This window comes from Papio anubis, chromosome 14 (genome assembly GCF_008728515.1).
Source record: "Papio anubis isolate 15944 chromosome 14, Panubis1.0, whole genome shotgun sequence".
NCBI classification, from domain to species: domain Eukaryota; kingdom Metazoa; phylum Chordata; class Mammalia; order Primates; family Cercopithecidae; genus Papio; species Papio anubis.
Genome location: NC_044989.1, coordinates 54969050 through 54996569, shown reverse-complemented (window position 1 = coordinate 54996569; position 27520 = coordinate 54969050). Strand labels below are relative to the sequence as shown.

General features: G+C 43.3%; 1 protein-coding gene across 3 annotated transcripts in view; it reads right to left on the bottom strand.

The window, feature by feature from the left end:
- SPTBN1 (spectrin beta, non-erythrocytic 1) overlaps positions 1–27520 on the bottom strand; it is a 215097-nt gene that overhangs the window by 129867 nt on the left and 57710 nt on the right. For all 3 annotated transcript variants that reach the window (XM_021924821.2, XM_021924817.2, XM_017947527.3), the window contains exon 2: positions 16378–16572. In XM_021924821.2, the coding sequence (XP_021780513.1) occupies positions 16378–16525 (148 nt within the window). In that variant the 5' untranslated portion in view covers positions 16526–16572. The remainder of the gene's footprint in view (positions 1–16377; positions 16573–27520) is intronic.

Here is a 27520-nt window from a genome sequence, read left to right as displayed (position 1 = left end):
AACACTACTTCGTGAAATTTAAATGTGTGTGGATACACACAAATACACTCGTAAACATACATTTATGTGTATGTATATTCTCAAATATACACACATTTATGTGTGTACTATGTTGCCATATAAAATATATTTCTTACTGATAGGGTTGAAAATTGTTTCTTTCAAAAATCACAAGTCAGTTATAGGTTACATCTCCATGAGTACTCTGAAGTCATCCATTCAGTTTTTCAAAACATAGAAACATCATCACCCATCATAAAATTCAGTTCGGACAATAATTGTGTTGTGTGTGTCAATTAAAATGGCTCCCTGAATGTGAGGGAGTTAAAAAGAAAATCCACATGTGGGCATGCCTGAAGATTACGACTGATTAAATGAATGCACAAAGAAAGCTGCACGGGAACACCTGTTAATTCAGTGTGAGGGGTTTTAGGTTTCGCACTGGTATCAAGTGCATCCTCCAGCCTCGCCTCTCCGACATCCTGTATTTCTCAAGGCAGTCTTGAATGCCTCTACATTATTTACAAGCATCCATACTAACACTGGCCTTCCTTCAAATGCTTGGAGACAATAATTATAATTTCACGGACAGTGTGTGTAGGGGACCAGGGCAAATGCTAGAGGCACACACAAATCCTCTGCAGTTCCAGGTATAAAAGTGTGTATGTTCACAGTAGAGACATGTAACGCGGCTAATAGATTTGGTCTGTAGGTTTACTTCTCCAAAATCAGCACATAAAACAGCTTTGGGACTGTCAATCCATGGAACTGTCCAATATATGTCCCTGGCTAGAGAAAAAGGTAAAAGCTAACTGGAGAGCCACACTGGCCAAATAACATACTGCTAGTGCCATGGATTTAGGAAGTTACTAGATTGTTTTTGTTATTAACCACAGGAAAAAAGGCTTAAATTACACATCAGTTAAAATGACGATAACATTCTCCTCCACTTGTGCTCTAGAGTGAGGGACAGATGAATGGCCTTTGGTGTTGCAACAAAATAGAGGTAATCTGTATACAAACTACTACAATTTTAACATTCCATTCCCTATCTTGCTTGGTCACTACAGTCACCTAATACTCTATGTCCTTGTCACAATACAGTACTCCAGGAAAACCGTGGCCAACATCTGGAAAAACGAACCATGAAAATTCTCAAACTCCGGCCGGGCGCGGTGGCTCAAGCCTGTAATCCCAGCACTTTGGGAGGCCGAGATGGGCGGATCATGAGGTCAGGAGATCGAGACCATCCTGGCTAACACGGTGAAACCCCGTCTCTACTAAGAAATACAAAAAACTAGCCGGGCGAGGTGGCGGGCGCCTGTAGTCCCAGCTACTCGGGAGGCTGAGGCCGGAGAATGGCGTGAACCCGGGAGGCGGAGCTTGCAGTGAGCTGAGATCCAGCCACTGCACTCCAGCCTGGGCGACGGCGCGAGACTCCGTCTCAAAAAAAAAAAAAAAGAAAGAAATTCTCAAACTCCAACTGCTAACATCTACTCCAGGCTAATGATGACAGAGAAAAAATAGGTAAACTGCAGGCCAACCTTGGGGAGATAGTTTCTTCAGAGATGCTCTCTACTGAGCATCCCTGATATCCAAGGAACATGGAAGGTAAAGAGACAAAGGTGGAAGAGCTCCAGACACATCCTAGCAAACAATGCCTTAAATTTCCCAAACCATTTCTACCAAGTTAACACTGCAGCACGTTAACCTCATACAGATACTGCTAGAATGAAAATCTAAGACAAATACTCTGGTAGGAGAAAGATTAAACTCCAGAATTCTATCAATCAGCTGGTCTTACTTCTGTTTATTACCAGAAAAGAAAAATTTGTCTTAGTTCAGACTGCTAAAACAGAATACCATAGACTGGGAGATGAATTGACAACCATTTCTCTCTCACAGTTCTGGAGGCTGGAAGTCGGGGTGCCAGCATGGTCAGGTTCTTGGTGAAGGACTTCTTCCTGGTTTACATACAGCCATCCTCTCAGATTCTCACATGGTAGAGAGAAAGATCATTTCCTATGTCTACTTTATAAGGGCACTAATCCCATTCATGAGGGCTCCACTTTCACGACTTAATTACCCTCCAAAGATCCCACCTCCTAACACCCTCATGTTGTGGGTTAAGATTTCACCATATGAATCTGAGTGGGAGGACATAGTCAGCCCATAATAATGTTTTCAAGAAGGTACACAGAGTCCATGCACAGTGGCTCACACCTGTCATCCCAACACTCTGGGAAGCTGAGATGGGCTGATTTCTTGAGCCCAGGAGTTCAAGACCAGCCTGGACAACATGGCCAAACTTTGTCTCCACCAAACAAATATAAAAATTAGCTGGGCATGGTGGTGTGTGCCTGTAGTCCCAGCTATTTGTGAGGCTGAGGTGGGAGGATGGCTTGGGTATGGAAGGTGGAGGTTGCAATGAGCCAAAATCGCACCACTGCACTCCAGCCTGGGTGACAGAGCAAGACCTTGTCTCAAAAAAAAAAAAAAAAAAAAAAGCACATAGAAAATATCTCAAAAGATACACATCAAACTTTTAAGAGGAATTAACTTTAGGGAGAAAGATGGGAAAGGGTTTGGGGAAGGAGAAACATTTATTGTCCACTTCTGTAGTGTTTGAACTTTTTTTTTTGGCAATGCATGCATTGTAATGTACAAAGTAATACATTATTTTATAATGCATTTTAATGTAAAATTATTTTTATTTTTTTATTTTTTTATTTTTTATTTTTTTTTGAGACGGAGTCTTGCTCTGTCGCCCAGGCTGGAGTGCTGTGGCCGGATCTCAGCTCACTGCAAGCTCCGCCTCCCGGGTTCCCGCCATTCTCCTGCCTCAGCCTCCCGAGTAGCTGGGACTACAGGCGCCCGCCACCTCGCCCGGCTAGTTTTTTGTGTTTTTTTTAGTAGAGACGGGGTTTCACCGTGTTAGCCAGGATGGTCTCGATCTCCTGACCTCGTGATCCGCCCGTCTCGGCCTCCCAAAGTGCTGGGATTACAGGCTTGAGCCACCGCGCCCGGCCTAATGTAAAATTATTAAACACAAAGAACTCTTTAATAGGTATCACAAAAATTAGGCAGAAATTTTCCCCAGATGAAGTGATAATTAATAGCTCTGACCATGAATGAGTTCTTCAGTCTGACCAGCACTCAATAAAAAGCAGAGGTGCATTCAGACTTAGGTGAGGTGCTGTAGGGAATGTGGAAACAAATGTTACCATTGTCACTGTCTTCAAGGAATTTAGTCATCAGCTGGAGGGAGATTATGGATACACCCACCTGAGTACACACATGACTCTAGTAAGACACAGAGAATACGGGGTACAGAATAGCAAGGGCCAAGGAAGTTTCTTGAAGAGGAAAGGTTACTGTGAACCATACAGGCAAGAGGGCTCCCGGCCAGGGCTGGAGCTCAGAGTGGAGGCAGTGCGGACAGCTTGGGTTTCCTGCAAACTTAGAGTGAACCAATAGGTAAACATGCAACACAAGGAAGGGCTGAGACTCCACAAATGGCCCAGCATTTCTGACTTCAGTCCATCTGTTTCTTAGGATGCCTAAAGACACAATCTTGTGACTAATAAGGCAACTTCACATACATGGTCAAAAAGTCTAAGGCGTCTGCAGAAATTTAAACCTGAATGGCAAAATTCTTATCAGCCTCACCCAGTAACAGGTACCCATCACTGAATTATGTCATTATCTGAGACTTCTGGAAATTCAGAGGCTTGCAGCAAAGAAGTCAAAATTTAGAGCTCAGCAAATTCCCCTGAAGATTAACTAATAAAAATATAGAAGAAATAAGAATTGTAGAAAACAGATGTATTTCTCAACCAGAGGATGAAAAGGCTAAGATTCAGGTTTTCGGGAAGTATCACAACATTTTTTACATAAATTCATTGCTTACTTTATACACATTGTCTGTTTCCCCAAAAGAGGTTACATGTGAGTAAGGAATGTGTATTAATAGAGTAATTATGTCACTGTACGGCTAAAGAATCTAGAATGGCACTCTAGTACCAAGCACCTGTCATGCTTTCAGAGTAATGCTTGGTTCTCGAGAATCCAAAAAAGCAAGCTTGGGATAGACTGTTTCCAAGTTACAACATCAACCACACATATTCACAAGACAGTAACTTCAGTGCAAACGAAACACCATATTAAAGGCATATTCTAATGACTGAAATGCTAATGTTTCTGTTAATTTTGTTTATTCAAAAATCTCAAAAGAAACTGTCCATTATTGGACTCCCTTTTTTTTTTTTTTTAAGTAAGCAACCAATGGTAAACATCACCTTGCATTTTATAAAATGTCTTTATTTCTGAATCAAGAACATCAGTCTATCTGAAAATGTGTTGTAAACATTCATTGTTACTTACTGTCATCTTCCCAACAACCTTTCCCCTTTGGGGAAACAGCTCCATGTGGTTCCGGGGAGAGATGCCATGCTCTTACATCCCTCCACACTCCACACTCCAGTTCACTGCTCTAGACATTTGAGTAAAGCCTGGTAAATCACAGCCTTTCTCCCAAACACCCCTAATATTTCCAACTGGAACCAGAAAAAATGGAAGGTGGTGGAGAGTGAAGCCCAGGAGCAGAGGGCAGCCATGTTTCCTGTCATCTAGAAGACTACCTACAAGGGGCAGAGACAGAAGCCTACTTACACAAGGTCGCTAACAACAAGAGACAGAGAGATGAAAAGCCTTAATTTCTGCTGTCCCAGGGGCCCTTCACTCTTTCTTCAGATTGGCTATTTAGCCCTTCCCTTGATCATCCAAGATACTCCATTCTCTTTCTCCCAAAGTCCTAACATAAAATGCCTTCCTCCACCCCACTACAATTCTTCTGCATTAGGCATGCCAATGATATCCTCCAACTGCCAGTCAGAGGCCCTCTGAGCTGTGGATGGATGGAGCTGATGTGTTCTGTACATATGGCTTCCAGCTCCTCACCAATGTTTGGGGACACCTCTTCTGAAGGCAGCCATTCTGAGAATCCAGTTGGCCATGACCTGGTATAAAAGGATCTTCCAGGTCAATCAGAACCCTATCTCCATACCCAGCCTTACAGACATCTGAAATAGAGGAAACAAGGATATTCGGTCATTTAGCAATGAGGACAAAAGACAAAGGACAGGCAAGAGCTGGGGCTGGAACGACAGTATGCCAAAGCCACATGTGAGCTGAGTCAAGGAGGACCAGATACTAAGTAGAGGGTTCCAATGAATGAGGCACATGGCCCATTAGAAATGTAAGTAATGCCTCCAGCCCCACAGCAGCCACTGTCACATAGATTTTTCAGGGCTCATTTGCATGAAACTTTGTAATAACTCTCTTGTATGTATGTATTTATTTTTTAAAGACAGGGTCTTGTTCTGTCGCCTAGTCTGAAGTGCAGTGGCACAATCATGGCTCACTGTAGCCTCAGCCTCCTGGGCTGAAGCAATCCTCCCACCTCAGCCTCACAAGTAGCTGGGACTATAAGTGTGCACCACTGTGTCCAGCTAATTTTTTTTTACTTTTCGGAGACACAAGGTCTCACTATGTTGGCCAGGCTGGTCTTGAACTCCTGGACTCAAACAATCCTCCCATCTCAGCCTCCCAAAGTGCTGGGATAATAGGTATGAGCCACAGCTCCCGGCCTCTCCTTCTTTTACCCCCATCTCCACCACACACCTCTTTGTTGTTCAGAGAACTCAAGTGAATCTGTATTCCTTACAACGAGAAGGACCTAACCAAAAATAATTTTCTATGAATGATTTTTTTCACAGAAGTCAATCATTAGACATATACCAAATATTTAGCTCTGCTGTTACCTGGACCCCTGTCCACTGGATTACTATTGAATATGACCATGTCAAAAGTACTGGTGAATTTGCAGCTTAATAATCAAAACTATCTTCTTTAATTGACTTGGTATCAAAAATCAAATGCAACTTAAGAAACTATTTAACATCTACCTAGCATCAATTTTCTCTCCTAATTAGAAAATTAAATTGAATGGTATCACTGAAGATGGAGGTTAAATAAAATTCTAGATAGCTGTGTTGCATTGTTAAATTTAAAAATATACTTTGCATCATTTTCAGTTTGCTTTTATCATGGGGCATGTTTTATTTTTTTTTTTTGGAGACGGAGTCTCGCTCTGTCGCCCAGGCTGGAGTGCAGTGGCCGGATCTCAGCTCACTGCAAGCTCCGCCTCCTGGGTTTACGCCATTCTCCTGCCTCAGCCTCCCGAGTAGCTGGGACTACAGGCGCTCGCCATCTCGCCTGGCTGGTTTTTTGTATTTTTTAGTAGAGACGGGGTTTCACCGTGTTAGCCAGGATGGTCTCGATCTCCTGACCTCGTGATCCGCCCGTCTCGGCCTCCCAAAGTGCTGGGATTACAGGCTTGAGCCACCGCGCCCGGCCCATGGGGCATGTTTTATTTTTAAAGTATACAGAACTTTACAAATGCATTATATATAAATTAAATTTCTACCTTTTATCATCCTATAATAGAACTTTCTCACAGGTCCACTTTGGTAGAAAACTGCCAAAGGGGTTAACTGTGGAAGTGAATTTAACAACGGCAACAAATAGAACCATCTGAGACACCAAACACCCATCAATAGGCCCTTATGATGACAACATTTGGGGAAATGAAAAACTTCCTAAGTCTACAGTACTTTTTTTTTTTCTGTGACAGAGTCTTGCTCTTGTCACCCAGCCAGGCTGGAGTGCAATGGTTTGATCTCGGCTCACTGCAACCTCCGCCTCCCGGGTTCAAGTGATTCTCCTGTCTCAGGCTCCGGAGTAGCTGGGATTACAGGTGTGTAGCACCACATCTGGCTAATTTTGTATTTTTAGTAGAGATGGGTTTTCACCATGTTGGCCAGGCTATTCTTGAACTCCTGACCTCAGGTGATCCACTTGCCTCGGCCTCCCAAAGTGCTGGGATTACAGGTGTGAGCCACTGCGCCCGGCCTACAGTAGTTTCTGATGCCTACAACAAATCTGCCATCTGTTTCCAGACAACCACCAAATAAAAATCACAGCACTATGGTGTTGGTAGCTTTTACAGAGTATTTTCTGCTCTTTCTCTCTAATCTACCACTATTACTTATCTAAGAGAGCAGACAAAAATAAGGTACTGATACGTGCTACAGCACAGATGAAACTTGAAAACGTTTTGTTAAGTGAAAGAAGTTAGACACAAAAAGGCCACAGATTACATGATTTAATTTTTAGGAAATGTTCAGAAAAGGCAAATCCATAGGGTCTGAATGTAGACTAATAGTTGCCTGGGGCTGGGGGAAAGGAAAATGGGAAGTAACTGCTAATGTACCTGGGATTTCTTTGGGGAGTAATAAAAATGCTCTGGAATTAGACAGTGCTAATTGTCACATAACTCTGAGTATATTTTAAAAACTGCTGAATGGTATACTTCAAATGGGGTGTATTTTACAGTATGTAAATTGTACTTCAATAAAGCTGATATGTGTGTGAGAGAGAGAGAACACACATGCAGACAGAGTCAGGAAAAGGATAAGAAGGCAGAAAGGTCACATACATTTTTCCTCTTTTGCTTACACAGGCAGTCCCCAAATAAAGAGCAATTGTATTCCTTAAATTCAGTCATAAATCAACTCTCAATTCTATGAGATTTTCTCACAGAAGAATGGAGCGCCTCAAAAGTAAGTGACTGACTTAGGGAAAGAATTCTGGTGGGGTGGAGAGAATGAGGAGTTTAGACAAAGGCTAGGGGTGGAACAGGAGACAAAAAGAGGAATGAGGATCAAGAGAGGTTCGTTCTCTGAAGTGACTGAGGAAGCAGAACCTGGGCTCCCAAAGAGTGAGGGGCAGGAATGGGGGCTGGGCCAGGAAGGGGGATGACTGCATGGTGAATAGTCAGAAACTCTGGGAGCATGAGGCTTCCATCTGCGTGTTCTCCCATGCCTGCATCACTCACCTCAGCGACTGTGAGATTTCAGCCGTTGCTGAGGTGAGAAGAATCTGAGGTAGAACAGGAGCAGGAATCCAAGCTGACTTCGGAAGCAGGGGAGAAACTGGGTCTATAGTGGTGAAGAGACAGAGGAGGGAGGGGAAGGAACCAGAGGAAAACTACACCTAAAAAAGTAAAGCAAAGATTCTTCCACCCCTATGGTGAGAAAACTATGGAAGCCATTTATATGCGAAAAGTAAATTGAGGGTATAATCTAGGACTCCAACAGTAAAGACTCCAACAGACTTTCTCTCAATAGCTTTCATGAATGACTTGGATATAAAATGCTCTTTCAGATTCAGATTTCACAAACAATGGTAGTATAGTTACTGTGTGCTAGGGACCACACCTCTTTCACAAAGAGTCCCAAATAATGCATAATTTAGGGATACAGCCTGAAGAGTAGATGAGGAAAATAATGGGTAGCTATTAAATCCCTGTTAATCCTCTCTGTAAAAACTCATTCCACCATGCAAGAAGCTGTTCTCTTTCCCTCAGGGCAGGAAAGTGTCACCTCTGAACAGAATGTTAGGTGTGTGAAGAAGAAGAGCCCTAACATGATTTAGACGGTGAGTCCAGGTGTGAGATGGCATACACTATCTTGAGCAGCCCAAAGCAGACTTTCTGTTTTAAGGAGAGGTGTCCTCAGAGACCTGCAGCCTAGCCTCTTCAGTTTTGCTGCAGTGGAAAACGAAGCAGCCACGACGAGGCTCAGGTCCCAGCCTCCTCTCTCCAAGTTCCAGGGGTCTTTAGGTTACCTACCCTTTAAAATGACAGGGGTGGGTGTGTGTGTGTGTGTGTGTGTGTGTGTGCATGCGTATCAATCTTTCCCTCTAAATTACTACAGCAGGCCAGGCACAGAGGCTCACGCCTGTAATTCCAGCACTTTGGGAGGTCAAGGTGAGTGGATCACCTGGGGTCAGGAGTTCGAGACCAGCCTGGCCAACATGGTGAAACCCTGTCTCTACTAAAAATATAAAAATTAGCCAGGTATGGTGGTGGGCACCTGTAGTCCCAGCTACTCAGGAGGCTGAGGCAGGAGAACCACTTGGACCCAGCAGGTGGAGGTTGCAGTGAGTCGAGATCGCACCATTGCACTACAGCCTGGGCGACAAGAGCAAACCTCCACCTTACTACAGCAATAATTGCCTGTACTAACTTCCTGGCAGTTGTATACATATATAGTCTCATGTAAATAGGTTTCCTCTTCCTAATTAGATCATTCTAGGCCATGTTTTATAGATTTCTTTACACATTCAATAAGAGGTTGGCTCTGTTCATTCACTAAAAGTCAAATGTTTTACACACACACACACACACACACACAAACACACACACAAGTCCCCTTTACCCTGGGTTTCACTTTCCATGGTTCAGTTACCTTCAGTCAACCATGGTCTGGAAATATGAAATGAAAAACTGCAGAAATAGGCAATTCATACATTTTAAATTGCATGCCATTCTGAGCACTGTGATGAAATCTTGTGCCATCTCGCCCCATCCCGCCTGGGACGTGAATCATCCCTTTGTCCAGCAGACACACACCGTAGACGCTCCTCCCTGTTAGTCACTTAGCAGCCGTCTTGGTTATCAGATTGACTGTCGGGTAACCCTTATTTGACTTAATAATGGCTCTGGGCTGGCAATTCAGATATGCTAAAAAGAAGCCACTGTCAAGTGCCTCCTTTAAGTGAAAAAGTAAAAGTTCTAAGAAAATAAAAAAAAAAAAATCCTATAATGGTAAGGTCTATGCTAAGAATGAATTTTCTATCCGAGAAATAGTTAAGAAGGAAAGAAATTCGTGTTAGTTTTGTTACTGCACCTCAAGCAGAAATGCACTTTTCTTGTCTCGTAGTAGAATCAACACGAAATAGGGGAAGATGTAGTCTTTAAAAAATTTTGTAACTGTTTTCTTTTTACTTCAAATAAAAAGCTGGTTTCCAAAAAGTCCAGCTTAGTTTGAATCACCACATGTTCCATGATACGAAGGCAACTGGTCAGAGGTCAGGAAAGTGGGCCTGCCATCACGGGATGCAGGCAATCATTTACAGAAAACATAAAAACTACTTCACAGCGCTAGTTAACAGGATTGACCAATGCTCTCCTCAGCTTCCTTCCAAACTGTAAACAGTAACACCTCAGAAGTGGGGACGTACCATCTATCATGTTTTCACTGCACATTCCACTTTAGGAATAAGTATATATCTTGCCAGTCTGTCCCATACACAAAAGATATATATTTCAAAGACGTAGTATAAAAAATGTAAAGCATCTCATTAATAACTTTTAATGAGGATTGCATAGTAATATATTTTGGATAGCTATAAATATTTTTGGATATAAACATAAAATTTTGGAGTATACAACAATAGTCAATATTAATTCTAATTATTATTTTTTTTGAGATGGAGTCTGGTACTGTTGCCCGGGCTGGAGTGCAGTGTTGCAATCTCGGCTAACTGCAACCTCCACCTCCCAGGTTCAACGGATTCTCAGCCTCCCAAGTAGCTGGGATTATAGGCGCCCGCCACCATGCCCGGCTAATTTTTTGTATTTTTAGCAGAGATTGGGTTTCACTAGGTTGGCCAGGCTGGTGTTGAACACCTGACCTCATGATCCACCTGCCTCGGCCTCCCAAAGTGCTGAGATTACAAGCGTGAGCCACTGTGCCTGGCAATTCTAATTATTTTCTTAAAACATATCTAAGTCTTAAACTTTTACAAGCTGAAGAGTTGAGGTTTCTTATCACTCAGCTTGCCTAAGGGGGAAGCTTTCAGATGAAGCTTTTCTCTGCTTGGAGAAAAAGCTGCTGCTTTCAATCCTGCCAGGTGCTCCAGGTCAAGTTCTCTGTACTTCCTCCTGATCATCAGGCTGATGTTTCTGGCTACTAAGGAGCCGGAGGTGGTGATGAGTGACTCACACATGAATCAGACTGATTTTCAAGCAGCAGAGTTTAAGGAAAATGGAAGAACTAGGCAGTGGAAGTGACCGATTCCAGGACAATTCATTTTTGTAATGATAAGCTGGTACTTGACAAGTGATCACAGGCCTGATTTCTACATTAAAAAAAAAAAAAAAAAAAACTGGTATAGCCAGGCTTTGTGGCACACACTTACAGTCCCAGCTACTCAAGAGGCTGAGGCAGGAGGATCACTGGAGATCAGGAATTCAAGGCTGTAGTGAGCTATGATTCCACCACTGTACTCCAGCCTGGGTAACACAGAAAGACTCCATCTCTAAACAAACAAGAAAGCCAGTCGACATGGTGCATACTATACAGAGGTGCTATCGCCCCTGTGAAATATCTTAGTCTGATTCCCTAATACCAACTGGGTATGCTACAATTCAATTCAATTCTGACACCATCTACCTACCATTATTGTTAAATCCCATAGGATAAAGGGCTTGGTCCCACAAGACTGCCCCCACATGAGATGCCAGTTCCAAGTCTCAGGCCACAGGCTATAAATTCAGGGGTTCCCAAGAACCCCCTCAGGTTCAATAATATGCTAGAACAACTCACAGAACTTAGGAAAACACTTTCCCCTTTATGTTTACCAATTTATTATAAAGGTTACAACTCAGAAATGGCCAAATGGAAAAGTACACGGGGCAGGTACTGGGGTGGGGTGGGGCTTCCATGTCCTCTCAGGGCACCCCACCCTCCCTGCACCACCTCCCCACAGATGAGTGGATGGTGCTGAAAGTTCCAATTCTCTAATCGCTCAGTCTTGGGTGCACAGCATCATCCTGAGGCTAGCTAAGGATGGGAGACTATCCCTACCCAAAGTCATGGAATTAGCACAAACTCAGGTGCGAGAAAAGGGGCACCTTATGGATAACAACAGACACTCCCATCGCTCAGGAGACTCCATGGGTTCTAGGAGCTCTATGCCAGGAACCCAGAACCAAGACCAAATATATTTCTTACTACACTGCATTGAATTAAAAGCAATTCCAGAGGGTGAATAAGACGAAGACGAGTAAAGTAAAAGTTATTATAAAAATGTTTTTTGGCAGGGCGCGGTGGCTCAAGCCTGTAATCCCAGCACTTTGGGAGGTCGAGACCGGCGGATCACGAGGTCAGGAGATCGAGACCATCCTGGCTAACACAGTGAAACCCCGTCTCTACTAAAAAATACAAAAAAAACTAGCCGGGCGAGGCAGCTACTCGGGAGGCTGAGGCAGGAGAATGGCGTAAACCCGGGAGGCGGAGCTTGCAGTGAGCCGAGATGGGGCCACTGCACTCCAGCCTGGGCGACAGAGCGAGACTCCGTCTCAAAAAAAAAAATAAAAAATAAAAAAATAAAAAAATAAAAAATAATAATAAAAAAAATGTTTTTTAGGCCAGGCGCAGTGGCTCACGCCTGTAATCCCAACACTTTGGGAGGCCGAGGCAGGCGGATCATGAGGTCAGGAGATTGAGACCATCCTGGCTAACACGGCGAAACTCTGTCTCTACTAAAAATACAAAAAATTAGCCGGGCTTGGGGGCGGGCGCCTGTAGTACCACCTACTCGGGAGGCTGAGGCAGGAGAATGGTGTGAACCCGGGAGACGGAGCTTGCACTCAGCTGAGATCCTGCCACCGCACTCCAGCCTGGGCGACAGAGCGAGACTCCATCTCAGAAAAAAAAAAAAAAAAAAAAAAAACCTCACAGATAACAACCTAATAATAGGAAGTATCTGTCAATTGGGTGAAAATTAGTAACGAGTAGTTTGCCTCACCCTATTTCCTTAGATACATAAACCTTGAAAGCAGCTTAGTAAAGGGCACAGGTGGTGGTTCCACTATCAGTACAAGATGAACTGCACCATTAAAAGATGAATTCCTGCATCTTTTGTAAATCTGCCTCAGAATTCAGACTGAAGCCTAGATTAGATTGTATCTACCAAAAGCCCTAGAGGGACACAGGAAATGTGATATGTACATTTTTATGGCTCTAAGCAAAGCTTTAGAACATGCATGTTCAGTAGAAACCCCACAATAGCACTCACTCCTGTTGGGCCTATCACTGTATCACTGCCCTATAAGGGACAGGAAGATATCTCCCTTTTCTCAAAGTCAAGTGGTTAGCCTTTCCCAACACTCCCAAATGAAGTGGATCTTCTTTTTTTTTTTTTTTGGTGAAAAGAGATATGTATATTTACAATTAGCCAGCTGGACTCAGTTTAGATGATCCCAATTTTGTTGGCAACATCCAAAGCATCATAATCAGGAGCCAGTGGAACATATGCCTTCTTCTCTCCATCAGGCCGAATCAGGGTGTTGACCTTGATCACATCAATGTCTTAGAGCTTCTTCACAGCCTCTTTAATGTGGTGCTTGTTGGCTTTAACATCCACAGTGAACACAAGCGTGTTGTTGTCTTCCATCTTCTTCATGGCAGACTCAGTGGTCAGCGGAAACTCGATGATAGCATAGTGGTCAAGCTTGTTTCTCCTGGGGGTGCTCTTCTGAGGATATCTGGCTGCCTCCAGAGTCGCAGTGTCTTGGGGCTGCTGGAAGGTGGGTGACATGTGGATCTTCTTTTTTTTTGTGGCTGTGGACACCTTTCAACACTGCCTTCTTGGTCTTTAAAGCCTTCACTTTGGCTTTGGCTTTAGGAGGGCCAGGAGCTTTCTTCTTTACTTTCAGTGCCATCTTCTGAAAATGGTCCCAAGTGTATCTTTAAGGTAATTCTGTTGGGTTTGAAACTTTATTTCTTCCTAGACTTGAGCTTGGTTCAGATGAAGTGGTCCAAACACCGAAGGAAGGGGACCGCATGACCATCAGTACTCTGCATCAGTCACAAAACGTGATCCCCAAGTCAGGGCATCACCTGGCCTGTTGGATATGTAAATTATCATCCCCACTCAAGGCCTACTGAATCAGAAACTTTGGGGGTGGGCCCAGCATCCCGTGCTTTAACAATCCCTCCACTTTTCGAACCATTGAACCACTATTCTATTCCAGACACTACTGGATTGTTCTGTAACTCCTGCTATCAGCATATAGTTTTTTAGAGGGCTCAGAGATTTTTCTGTCCCACAGAATAAGTAAAAGAATAAGTAGGATAAGATAATTTCCTTCATTACCTTCCTCCAACAGATGGTTTTCCTGGTATCTTGTAAATTCAATGAATACAATTCCCACCCCCTCCACCCAATATCATTTAACCTGGAAGCAGCATCTTTCCTTTTCAATAACTTGCCATGGTTCCTCATGGTTTCTTCTAGACCACAGGATGCATTCCTGAGAATTCCAAAGATCTTTTTAACATGTTTGAATTACCTCACTAGCAATATTCTCTGCCAATGAGCTTTACATCTTTTTTTTTTTTTTTTTTTTACTTTACTGAATACTGAAAAAGAATATACACTGCAAAGTCAGTATGCCTTGAGCCACTTAGCAGCAGTATGCCCTTGGGCAAGCTATTTAATCTCTCTGGAACCTGTTTTGTCATTTATACAACGTAGATAGTAATAATCTCTCTCATATGATCGTTATGGGATTAACTGTTAATATATGCAAGTATTTCCCACAGTGCCTGGCACACAGTGTAAGTACCATATTGAATGTTTGCTATTATTATGACTACAGTTATTGAGGGACCTAGATAAACATCCTAGAAAGGTTAAGACAAATGATGGATAATAAGGACAGCTGCAGGCTCTCCTCTCAAACTGTAGGAAAAGACCACATGCAAAGAACAAGGAACTGTTCTAGTTTGCAAACAAAATGGTCCTTTAAAAAGGAGATAATACATAGCCTGGAATGAGAAAGTAAAAGACTCATGATCTACAAATCGCTTTACTAGCACAAGCCAGGGTTATGATTTCCATAAAGTTCCATGTTAATGAATGGTAATGAAGCCCAAATTCTAGAGTGACTGATTAATCATTCATTCAGGCAAACTCAAGAAAGATCTTTAAATCAACACCACTCAAGAGACAAATTATCCTAAAGCAGTTAAATAGTTTTTCTGTAGCACATAGTTAGCTGTACCTCCAACGTCCATTCTCCTCTTCCTCTTTTCTGTTATATTCCAATTTTTCTAGCCAACTTGTTTGGTTGAGACTGACCAAACTTTCACTCTAAGGGTTGCATCCTGTTTAGAAGTTAACGGCACATGAGATTCTCCAACTCCCGTGGGAGAGGCACATGACCCAAGTCATGATCAATCACACCAGTGAGACTGATATATCTGGGCCATGAAAAGCAGAGAAGCAACCTCTTTTCTGCTGGATGTCCACAGTCCAAGGGGGCCTGGGACCTGGGGCAGCCATCTTGGGACTACGGGATGGAGCCTGCTTGTGAACAGAGCCTGCACTAGAAAATAAAAGCCAGAGCAGAGAGAAAGAAACTAGATCCTGGTCACACCATTTAAGTCCAGGAGTAAGACTTGCTTGAAGACTGAATTTGCCTACTGTGTGACCAATAAATCCTCTTTGTCACTTAAACCACTCTGGGTTAGGTTTCCTTTGTCCACAATAAAGACGACTCTAAATGATGCATGCTTCATAATCAGATTCCACTATAAAGGCAACAAAAATGTGAGTTATAGTTAGAATTAACAGTAAACTTAACTTCTCAAGTCGTAATTTTGATTTACTTATCACAATTAAAGACATTAAGAAAAAAAATCATTTGGAATAAATTTCACTTGAAATTTCATTTGAAATCTCAAAGTACAGATGCAGGACCTTGCATAAACTCTGTTTTGATCCTTGGTTTACATATATTCAGTACAGCTGAGTTTTTCAGACCCACAGAATGCTTTCCTGATTTTCAGGGCAACTTTAGGGTAAAACACTCCTCACCCCCACCAGGGCCATGGAGAAAGTGTGCTCTAGGTGTTCACCAGCAACAAGGGAATGAGAAATCACAAAGTAAGGACATGTTCCACGAACTGATGAACCAATGGCAAACTTACCTGTTACTGTATTAAACGTGCCTTTACCAGATTAAGCTATTGCTTTTCAGATGTAAAATCCTTGCGTGTGATACTAACCCATCTTGATACAGGTCAGGCCAGTTAATGTATCACAGGCACTAAGTACACAGGTAAATTTGTATATTTTTGAGTATAAGGAATAATATGCTTCGATATTTTGATATGTAAGATTTGTCAAAAATAAAAGAATTCTTACAAACTTAGGGCAGCTGTTATTGAATTGCTATAAATAACACTCTGTGCTCTGGATAATTTTGGCCATTAGAGTTGACAGCTCTCCAAATATGGAACTGACTACCTTACAAAATGGTCAGCTGGCTCTCACAGGACACATTTAAATAGAGGTGAGACAACCTTCGAACAGGACAGTGTCATGGGAACAGGGCGGATGATTTTAAGGGGCATCCTGATCTTAGGCATCCTGGGCCTCTGACAGGCATGAAGGACTCACCTGCCAGAGCCTTGATGCGGGACCGCTCAAAGAGCCGCGCAGAGCTGTTTTCATTGTCCCAGTCATCAACATCCCAGCGGTTGTTGACATCACTGTACTGCTGCTGGATCTCAATGTTGTCATAGTCTGTGGCTACTGTGGTCGTCATCTTGAACTGTCTCAGCTGCTCCTCCACATCAGCTCCTTCTTAGAGTTCTATGAGAAAGAAGAGGAAAAACATTTAGACGTCTAAAGTACATACAGTCCCCACAGAACCTACTGGGATAAGACTGAGTAGAAAGTAAAACAGTGCTTGCCAAGAATAGGTCTTCTGGAGCAATGCTGGTTTCAGATTTTAGCACTGTCTCATAATAGGTGTGTGACCTTAGTCAAGTTACTTAGTAGCTCTAAGCCTCAGTTTCCCCAACCATTAAAGAGGGAAGATACTTCAGAGGTTGTTGAGAGGATTGAATGACATGATGGATGCCCCCAAAATAGTGGGTTTATTCCTTTTTTCTAAAGTTTAAACTCTGCAATTTAAAAATGTTATCGGAGGGCCGGGTGCAGTGGCTCACGCCTGTAATTCCAGCACTTTGGGAGGCTGAGGTGGGCAGATCACCTGAAGTTGGGGGTTCAAGACCAGCCTGACCAACATGGTGAAAACCCGTCTCTACTAAAAATACAAAAATTAGCCGGGCATGGTGGCGCATGCCTGTAACCCCAGCTACTCAGGTGGCTGAGGCAGGAAGAATTGCTCGAATGTGGGAGGTGGAGCTTGCAGTGAGCTGAGATCACGCCACTGCACTCCAGCCTGGGCAACAGAGCGAGACTCCATCTCAAAAAGGAAAAAAAAAAAAGAAATGTTATCGGAGGTAGATCAACACCTATGTGGGCTTCTGAATGAACTCATTTATTCCTATAGTGTATCACCATAAATTATAATCTTTAAGCTTCTCCTGGAAATTCATAAAACGTTATACAAGAGAACTAGCAGATCATTTTATCTAAACATCTCACTTACATATTAGAAAACTGATGCTTAAGATTAAGATGTAAGGCCAGGCACAGTGGCTCACGCCTGTAATCCCAGCACTTTGGGAGGCTGAGGTGGGTGGATCACCTGAGGTCGGGAGTTCCAGACCAGCCTGACCAACATGGAGAATCCTCATCACTACTAAAAATAAAAAATCAGCTAGGCGTGGTGGCGCATGCCTATAATCCCAGCTACTCGGGAGGCCGAGGCAGGAGAATTGCTTGAACCAAGGAGCTGGAGGTTTTGGTGAGCCGACATCATGCCATTGCACTCCAACCTGGGCAGCAAGAGCAAAACTCCATCTCAAAAAAAAAAAAAAAAAAAAAAATTAAGATGTAAGTATATGGCAACCAAGGACAGTACCAGTGCACAGTAGATGCTCAATACACGATTGCTATTCTTTATTCTGAACTGATGAGCTTTAAACATAGCTTCTCCCTTCAGTATAGCATTATTCACTCATTGAGCCAAAATACAATGAAGACTTACTATGCACTTGTGCTGCACCAGATGCTAGGGATACAAACGAACACAATAAGGACCTGGCCCTAGGGAAACTTATATCCTAGTGGTAGGAGTTGGACAAAAACTACACAAGAAAAGGCAAGACAGTTCAAAGGAAAAAAATGACAGCAGAGTCATGTGATAGAGGGAGTGACTATTTTTAGATCTGGTGATCAGGGAAGGCCTCTCTGAGTGGGTCCTGAAACTGAGAACTCAATGTCAAGAGGAATGAATCACACACAGATCAAGAAGAACAGTGTTACAGGCAAAGGAAGCAGCATAGCATGCGGGAGGAACAGCAAGTTCAGTGTGGCAGAGTCTAGTGGGCAGTGGGAGAGACTCGGAGACAAGGTTGGGAAGGGATGTGGGCGAGCCCAAGTGTGACGGGAAGCAACTGCAGGATTTTAAGCTAATAACCGACACCACCCTTGAGTGTATTTGTAAAATATTCTTCCCAGGGCTGTGTGGAAAAACAGATTCTAGGCGGCAATAATGGAAGCAGGGGCCACTTGGAAGGTTACTCCAGAAATGATGGCGGTGCAGCTCTGGGTGGAGAAGTGGGGATGGCTAAGAGGTGGATGTGCTTAGAGGTGGACGTGCTTTGGAGGGAGAACTGACAGGACCTGGTAAAGAACTGACTAGACCTGCAGAATTGAGAAACTGAGCTAGTGCTATGCCTGAAGCCTGTGGGTGTGGTTAAATTCCTGCATATTTTAAATTTCACTGTGGGGAATCAGGCTCAGTCAGGCATATAAAGCTATCTAAGTAAGCTGTTAACCTGCAAATAAAGAAGAAAGGAAGAAAAAGACCACCTCCCTTTTAAAGCGGTATGAAGATATCCCAAGAAAAAAACATGTGTTATCAACATTTTTTTTTTTTTTTTTTTTTGAGATGGAGTTTCGCTCTGTCACCCAGGCTGGAGTGCAGTGGCACCATCTTGGCTCACTGCAACCTCCGCCTTCTGGGTTCAAGCAATTCTTCTGCCTCAGCCTCCTGAATAGCTGGGACTACAGGCGTGAGCCACCATGCCCAGCTAATTTTTGTATTTTTGGTAGAGACGGGGTATCACCATATTGACCAGCTGATCCCAAACTCCTAGACCTTGTGATCCACCCGCCCTGGCCTCCCAAAGTGCTGGGATTACAGGCGTGAGCAACCATGCCTGGCTGTTATCAACATCTTAAAACTCAAAAATTTATTGTCAGGTTTTTGTACCTGGATGCTCATTTAGTGAAAGCCTTATTCAGTGTGCACCAAGATGTGCACCTGGGCCAGAGTCAGCAGGCCTCCTCATGACAGCCTGCGTGCTAATCAAACCAGACACCACTCAGCAACACAGAAGGATCATCCAAGAGATGATTCTTCTCCCTCACATATGCCACCACACAAAAAAATAAACAAACCTATATATGCAGAAAAGAAACATTTATCGTGCTTGAAATGCAGCTTTCTAAAAGTTCCAGCACATAACCACACATGCCACATGCAACCGAGTTTCCATGGTAAATAAGCTGAAACAAATTAACTACACCTTAAATAAATAGTAGGTTCTTGGGTGGTACCAGCACACAACTGCCTGCTCTTTTGTCATAGCTGTTTTCTCACATGCTATCCAAGAGCATCGCCGACACATCCCACATGTTCCTGAGGAAGAAGCACCGAATCCACCTTACAACTGAGCCACAACATCTGTGACTCAAACTGTCACCCACCTCTGCTCTAACAGAAAAACCCTGAATGGGAGTAAAATCCTGGGTTCTCATCAGATAGACATACTCAATCCCAATTAAGTACATTCATGGGTATATTAGCTTTCACACCTACATTAGCAATTTATTTATGGGATTTCATAAAAACACAAAAACTTCAGAAACCTAATCCAGTCAGTATATTCCACTGAATGATCTTACAGTGGCATTTAATATTCAAAGTCATAAACCCTTCTAAAAAATGAAAATTAATATTGTCATGCAATCATCTGACCTTGAATATAGTTAACTTTCATGACTATTATCAATATCAAAGACTTTAATAAAATTCAACCTTGGAGGATTCTATCTCTAGGGAGAAAATGTGAAAGTGCTATCAATCCCAAATTCTGAAAGTACCGAAAGTAAAATTTAATCCAATCCAACTCAAGGTGAAACCCAAGCAAGGCATGCCTCTCCCCAGATAAGTTTTAGCTATTTGGTGCCACCTGCTGACCAATGAGAAGAAACCTCCAGGGCAGCTATACCTGCGCTGCAACATCCACCGCACTTGACTCCTGCAGAAGCCCAGCCTGGCCCCCTGCCCTGCCCCGACCTGAGAATCTCTCTTTCTATCACTGAACCAACAACTGCTTTCCACAGATTTCCCCCTTTTTTTCTTTTTTTTTTTTGAGACAGAGTCTCTCTCTGTTGCCCAGGCTGGAGTGCAGTGGCGTGATCTCAGCTCACTACAACCTCCCAGGTTCAAGCAATTCTCCTGCCTCACCCTCCTGAGTAGCTGGGATTACAGATGTGCACCATCACGCCCAGCTAATTTGTGTATTTTTAGTAGAGATAGGGTTTCACCATGTTGGCCAAGCTGGTCTCAAACTCTGACCTCAGGCAATCCGTGTGCCTTGGCCTCACAAAGTGCTGGGATTACAGGTGTGAGCCACCTTGCCCAGCCCACAGATTACTTAATAAGTAAGTGATAATTCTTGTCTTAAGCTTAAAATAAGTCATTCAGAGAACTAAAGCACTTTTTTCCCTAATGTTCTTTCTTAATGGTGTTCCTTAAAATCAGTTATTGTTCCTGAAAACGGAAAGGTTAGGCTGGGAGTGGTGGCTCACGCCTGTAATCCCAGCACTTTAGGAGGCCAAGGCAGGCAGATCCCTTGAGCCCAGGAGTTCAAGCCTCGACAACACAGTGAGACCCCCATCTCTACAAAAATGATAATAATAATAAATAGCCAAGTGGGGTGGCATGCGCCTGTGGTTCCAGCTATTTGGGAGGCTGAGGTAGGAGGATCACTCAAGCCAGGGAGGTGGACGTTGCAGTGAAACATAATCATGCCACTGCACTCCACCCTGGATGACAGAGTCAGACTCTGTCTCAAAAGAAAAAAACAAAAAACAAAAAAACAGAAGTGGGAAGTGAAAGAATCCAAATTATCCACTAGTCTGTGTACAAAATAAATACATATATATATGCCAGTCACAGTGGCTCGCACCAGTGGCTCACACCTGTAATCTCAACAATTTGGGAGGCCACAGTGGCCAGATCACTTGAGCCCAGGAGTTTGAGACCAGCCTGGGCAAGATGGTGAGACGCCCTCCCCACTCCTCTTCACTGTCTCTACAAAAATTAGCTAGACATGGTGGCACGTGTTTGTAGTCCCAGCTACTTGGGAGGCTGAGGCGGGAGGATCACTTGAGCCCAAGAGGTCAAGGTCGCAGTGAGCCATGATTGCGTCACTGCACTCCAGCCCAAGCAACAGAGTAAGACTCGTCTCAAAAACAACAACAACAAAAAAAGCAATGCTCTGAGTTCTTCTTTTTATTCAACTGTTTCACTCAAGTGTCCAGAATTTGTTACTAGAGACAGACATCTTTTTTCTTCAATATTCTCCATCTGTCCAAAGACAATGTCCTTTGTCCAAAGACAAAACTGAGTATGTACAGTGATAGAACCCATTATTTTATTTTCAAAGCAATTTCAAGGCAAAATATCCCTCGCTCCCACCATAGCCATCGTGGAAAGGTCCCTTCTAGGCACTCAACAGCAGCAAGGGAGTGATGTGAGGGTGAAGAAGTCAGAGTCAGGACAAGAATACGGAAGAGTGTGCCCTTGGCATGGAGACTCCAAACTCCAGTATGCTATAAACATCATTATCCTCTAAACCACTTCCACAGGGGACTGGGCCAGCTGTGAGGACAGTTATATCACACATACAGGTGTCCCAGGAGGTTATCTAAAAAGGGCTGGGTTTTCTCCAGGTGCTATTGGCCATGCCTCCCACGGGCTGTGAAGTCATCTGTACTTCTTAAATAGCTGTGGGAAGGTTAGGAAGAGAAGGGAGGAAGCCTTGGCCATCTTGGAACTCTGCCTGGTGGTTCCACCATTAGGAAACCGGGAAAGGACTATGTAAGGCTGACACAAGAAAAGGGAATCTCCCCTTGAAGAGAAAGGCCCTCGTGTCTCTACTAGCAGAGCGAGGGCCTGGATTCCACTGGACTTGATCACCACAGTAGGAGTTCATTAAATAACTTTTGAATGAATAAAAACAGTAATACCCTGCATGTGATACGGGTAATGCCCATGTTTTGTGACTAGGTTTCAAAAAGATACTCGAAAGTGTCTATCTACTTTCCCCGCTCTTCTCCATTGTGGGGTGGGGTGGGATGCAGTAGGGTGTGTGTGTGGGGTGGGGGTGTGTGTGTGTGTGTGTGTGTATAAAAAGGAATATGTAGAAAAGCCAAGATCCTCCCCCTCAAATTACTCTTCTCTAATCCTACATCCTATGAACTGGAATTTTCCATAAGATGCACGTAAGATGAAATTCCAGATGCTTTATTCTTTTCTGCTTCAATAAGCAGACACTAAATTCATTTCTTCAAACAGGTGGACCAAGGCAGAAATGGATATGGAAATTATTATCCTGAATCTTTGAGGCAAAGAGGTTTCTACAGCTCTGGCATGAGCTACCACAGGTCATAACCATTAGGAAAGAAACTTTCCTAATGGAAAGTTTGGCTTTAGAAGTATTCTTTTTTTTTTTTTTTTTTTTTTTTTTTTTGAGACGGAGTCTCGCTCTGGCGCCCAGGCTGGAGTGCAGTGGCCGGATCTCAGCTCACTGCAAGCTCCGCCTCCCGGGTTCCCGCCATTCTCCTGCCTCAGCCTCCCGAGTAGCTGGGACTATAGGCGCCCGCCACCTCGCCCGGCTAGTTTTTTGTATTTTTTAGTAGAGACGGGGTTTCACCGTGTTAGCCAGGATGGTCTCGATCTCCTGACCTCGTGATCCGCCCGTCTCAGCCTCCCAAAGTGCTGGGATTACAGGCTTGAGCCACCGCGCCCGGCCCTAGAAGTATTCTATTAGTTCTCCTCTATATTAATTAAAATTCGTAAAGGCAATACCTGGAACAGCCCAGAGGGAAAATACTTTACCTGTTCTCCTACTTCCCAAGATGCCACACTTAAATAAGTCGCACAGGTGTAAGATAAACTTGCAGGTTTTTGTTCTATGAAGAAACAATAATCCCCAGGCTCCTTTCCAGCACCCTCTTCTGTTACTCTACAAAATCTGCCTTGGTGACATCACCCACTTCCCTGTCTTTGCTGGTTACCCGGTGCTGACAGCTGCTCCCTGGACAGCAAGGTGCAGGTGTCTCCTAACAATCACGAACTCCACCTGGCGAACACCGAACTCACAGCCCCCACCTCTAGGCCCTGCATCTCCTCCACCACTCCCTCACTGAATGGCATCCCCACTTCTCCCAGTTGCCCCAGCCAGAAACCTCGCAGTCACCTTTCATTTCTCCCTCTCCCTCCACAGGGTGGTCCTAAGGTAACTTGTACCTCCTGAAAATCTCATGAGTTAGTTCCAGCAGGAGTTTCTCATTCCAGCTCCTCATCTCTCATTGTAATCCCTAATCCATTCCCCTACAATGCTACCAGAAGGACCATGCTAAAATATAATTCCAGTCATTTTACCCCCTAAAAACTAAAATCTACCAGTTGGCTCCCGATGCCTTCAGAAGAATGCCGAGAAGCCTTAGGAGAGAAAATGAGATTCTCCATGAGGACTCTGTCCATCTCTCTAGCCTGGTCCCACTCTCTGTGTCGTAAGCTCTTGCAACTCCTGAGAGAGAAGAATCATGTTCTTGTCTCAGTTCCAAACCTATCACCTGGAACAGCTCTTTACTCTTCCTGCAAATCCTAGCTCAGGTATCACTACACCCAGGAACCTCCTGGAATCACTCACCATCACCACCACCACCACCACCTGGTCTGACAACCTTAGTGCCCACATGCACTCCCTCCGACACCTTATGCACCGCTGACCTGTCATTAAAAGACAGATTCAAGGCCGGGCGCGGTGGCTCACGCCTGTAATCCCAGCACTTTGGGAGGCCGAGACGGGCGGATCACAAGGTCAGGAGATCGAGACCATCCTGGCTGACACGGTGAAACCCCGTCTCTACTAAAAGTACAAAAAACCAGCCGGGCGAGGTGGCAGGCGCCTGTAGTCCCAGCTAATCGGGAGGCTGAGGCAGGAGAATGGCGTAAACCCAGGAGGCGGAGCTTGTAGTGAGCCGAGTGGGCGCCACTGCACTCCAGCCTGGGCGACAGAGCAAAGACTCCGTCTCAAAAAAAAAAAAAAAAAAAAGACAGATTCATAATTACAAACCATCTATTTACTTACCATCAATAAGCCACAGCCTCTTGAGGTCACGATCCCATCATTCTGTCTTTATAACTCCTAGCAGGGTGCCTGGTAACATTAGGTGCTTGCTAATTATTTGTTTCTGAATGGGCTGCCTGGGCGGGTGGTGGAGGGAGGATTGGGAGGTGAGAGCACAGGGGCAAAGTTAATTGGAGCTGCCACTCAGGTACTATCTCCATCAGTCACAACGCCTGAAACATATACTCTTCTGACTTACATAGATCTGGTAGACACTCTGCTTTCAAGGAAGTCACATTTTTAAAATGGGCTGCTAATGAATGAGTGAATATTTAATAAGGTGCCTCTCCATACATACAATAAAATTTAGATTTCCCTTTTTAATTTAGTTTTTACCCTTGGAAAAAATGTTTTTATCTGAACTACTCAGATTTCAGAGAGTAAAGCAGCAAATAGAGAACACATGGAATTTTCATTAGCACTACACATATGCACACACACATATACACACACTTCCTTAATACCCAATCTTAAAGGCTCAAATTAAATCAAATGAAGAAGGTGACCAACGTTCGCCAATCTTTTTCGAGGAAGAAAACTATGTAACAATTACTTTGGCAGAATTCACAGACCCAAATGTTCTGCAAACACTTGAAACTCTCCCACTTTATTTGTAAAAGAATTGAAAAAGTGTACACCGGATGCTGGTATGCTATCTTTAAAAAGGCCTTCTAAGGACTCTGAAGGCACCAAACTGCAAACTGCGTGTCTGAGAATTTTGCTTCAACTATCTCAACTGTTCAGTTGCCAACAAGGAGTATCTATAAGAAACAGTGGTTTCTTTTTTTAATTATATTTTAAGTTCTAGTGTACATGTGCACAATGTGCAGGTTTGTTACATATGTATACAGATGCCGTGTTGGTTTACTGCACCCATTACCTCATCATTTACATTAGGGCATTTCTCCTAATGTTATTCCTCCCCCATCCCCCCACCCCACCACAGGCCTCGGTGTGTGATGTTCCCTGCCCTGTGTCCAAGTTATTAAGAAACCACTGTTTCTTAATAACCTGCCTGACCTATAATTACTCAGGTACATGGGGCTAGTGCCAAAAAGGGACCGACATTGCATCCCATTCAGAGTTCTCTACTCATAAATACAAAGACACACATGAAAAGTCACAGCATGATAATTAACAACACAAGAAAAGTCACAAGCATACAATGTCTGTTATTAAAGTAGCCTTCACTTTTAAAACAATCCAGTGCACTGTAGCTTTACAGGAACATATCCACTGTTTAAAAAAAAAAAAACGGTGGCCTCACACCTGTAATCCCAGCACTTTGGGAGGCCAAGGAGGGCAGATCATGAGGTCAGGAGTTCAAGACCAGCCTGGCTAACATGGTGAAACCCCGTCTCTACTAAAAATACAAAAATTAGCTGGGCATGGTGGCAGGTGCCTGTAATCCCAGCTACTCAGGAGGCTGAGGCATGAGAACTGCTTGAACCCAGGAGGTGGAGGTTGCAGTGAGCCGAGACAGCACTACTGCACCCCAGCCTGAATGGCAGAGCGAGACTCTGTCTCAAAAAGAAAAAAAAAAAAAAAAAAGGCAGTATAGAGCTGCATACAGTTCAGCCAAAATTCAGAAAATCAGATCATCCTGAGAGGGAAAGTTTCTCTGAGACCTATTAATAATTATTAAATTATTAAACTTTTGTTAATAAGTATTTTGGATTTCAAGTAATCTATAGCTGTACTAACTTTTATTTATCAGTGGCAGAGTATAGTAATATTTCTCACTATGATTATCAGATTTTCTTTCTCATTCCCTGAGTATGTTACAAGATCATAATTATTTTAGCTTCTAGGTGAGCTGTTAACATTATGAAATATTGTTTTTGTCCCTATTAACATGTGAACTCTATTTTGATTGATAGTAGTATTTGCCTGGTATGTATTTTTCTATCCCACTATTTCAAACCCTCTGCAAACTAAAAATAAAATTCTAAGGCCTCCAACCATCTGAAATGGGCCCTCTTGGCCAAGGACATCCCTGAAAATCTCTTTCAGGCCATGATGGAAGGAGGTGGGGGGGTTGGACATGTCTCACTATCCCCCTCCAGCATTAACATCAACTCAGACCTTAAGTGGGATAAGAAATACTCAAAAGTCTATTCTCTCTGAAGCCTGCTACTTGGAGGCCTCATCTGCATGGTAAAACCTAGGTCTCCACAACCCCTTAACAAAACCCAGACATTCCTTTCTACTGATAAGAACTCAGAAAAAATTTAAATCTACCTATGACCTGGAAGGCTCCCCCCATCCCGCCCTTCCAGATCAAATCAATGGAAATCTTACATGTACTGATTGATGTATTGTGTCTCCCTAAAATGTAAAAAAGCAAGCTGCACCCTGACCACCCTGGGCACATATTATCAGGACCTCCAAAGGCTATGTCATTGGTGTGTCCTTAACCTTGACAAAATAAACTTTCTCAATTGACTGAGACCTGTCTCAGACATTTTGATTTCACACTTCTAGAGTCATTTTGTTTTAGGTATGCTTCTCTTTGTTTCAGTATAACCCAAGAGTTTCTGTCATTTAGTCGGCAAGCATAATCCATTTGCATTTATTAGGATTACTACCATATTTGACGTTTCAGTCCATTTATTTTGTATTTTCAATCATAATTAACAAAAATACGGAAACTGGGGCCCCAAGAGTTAAACAACTCGATCAAGTCACACAGCTATGATGCTTTTATCATAATATCTTTATCACTACCGAATCTTGTACCATCAGAACACAATCTAATCTTTAAAATGCAGAGGTGAAGACTAAACCCTAACACAGTTAAAAATTACATTTTGGGAGGATGGCTTATACTTTCTGGGGCATGGTATTTTATTTGCTTTCTCATTCCATCCTCCTCAGCAACCTTTTGAAATAGATACTACTATTAGCCCTATTTTACAGGTGAATAAACTAAAGTTTTGCTGGTGGTGGCACAGCAAAAAAATGAAGAAACCAAGAGGACTTGAACCAAGTGGGTATGACTCCAAAGCCCATGCTTTAAATGAACAAACTGGCCTACCCTCTAAGGCAAGAACCCTTTAATAGTGGTCCATGTCAGAAAAATATCAAAAAGACTCAAGGTTCTTAAATAAGGAAATGAATGACCCCCATCAAAGTCTAATTACGCCTAGGACAGTTACCCACCCAGCCAGGTTTCCCTGTACATACACAATGGGGCT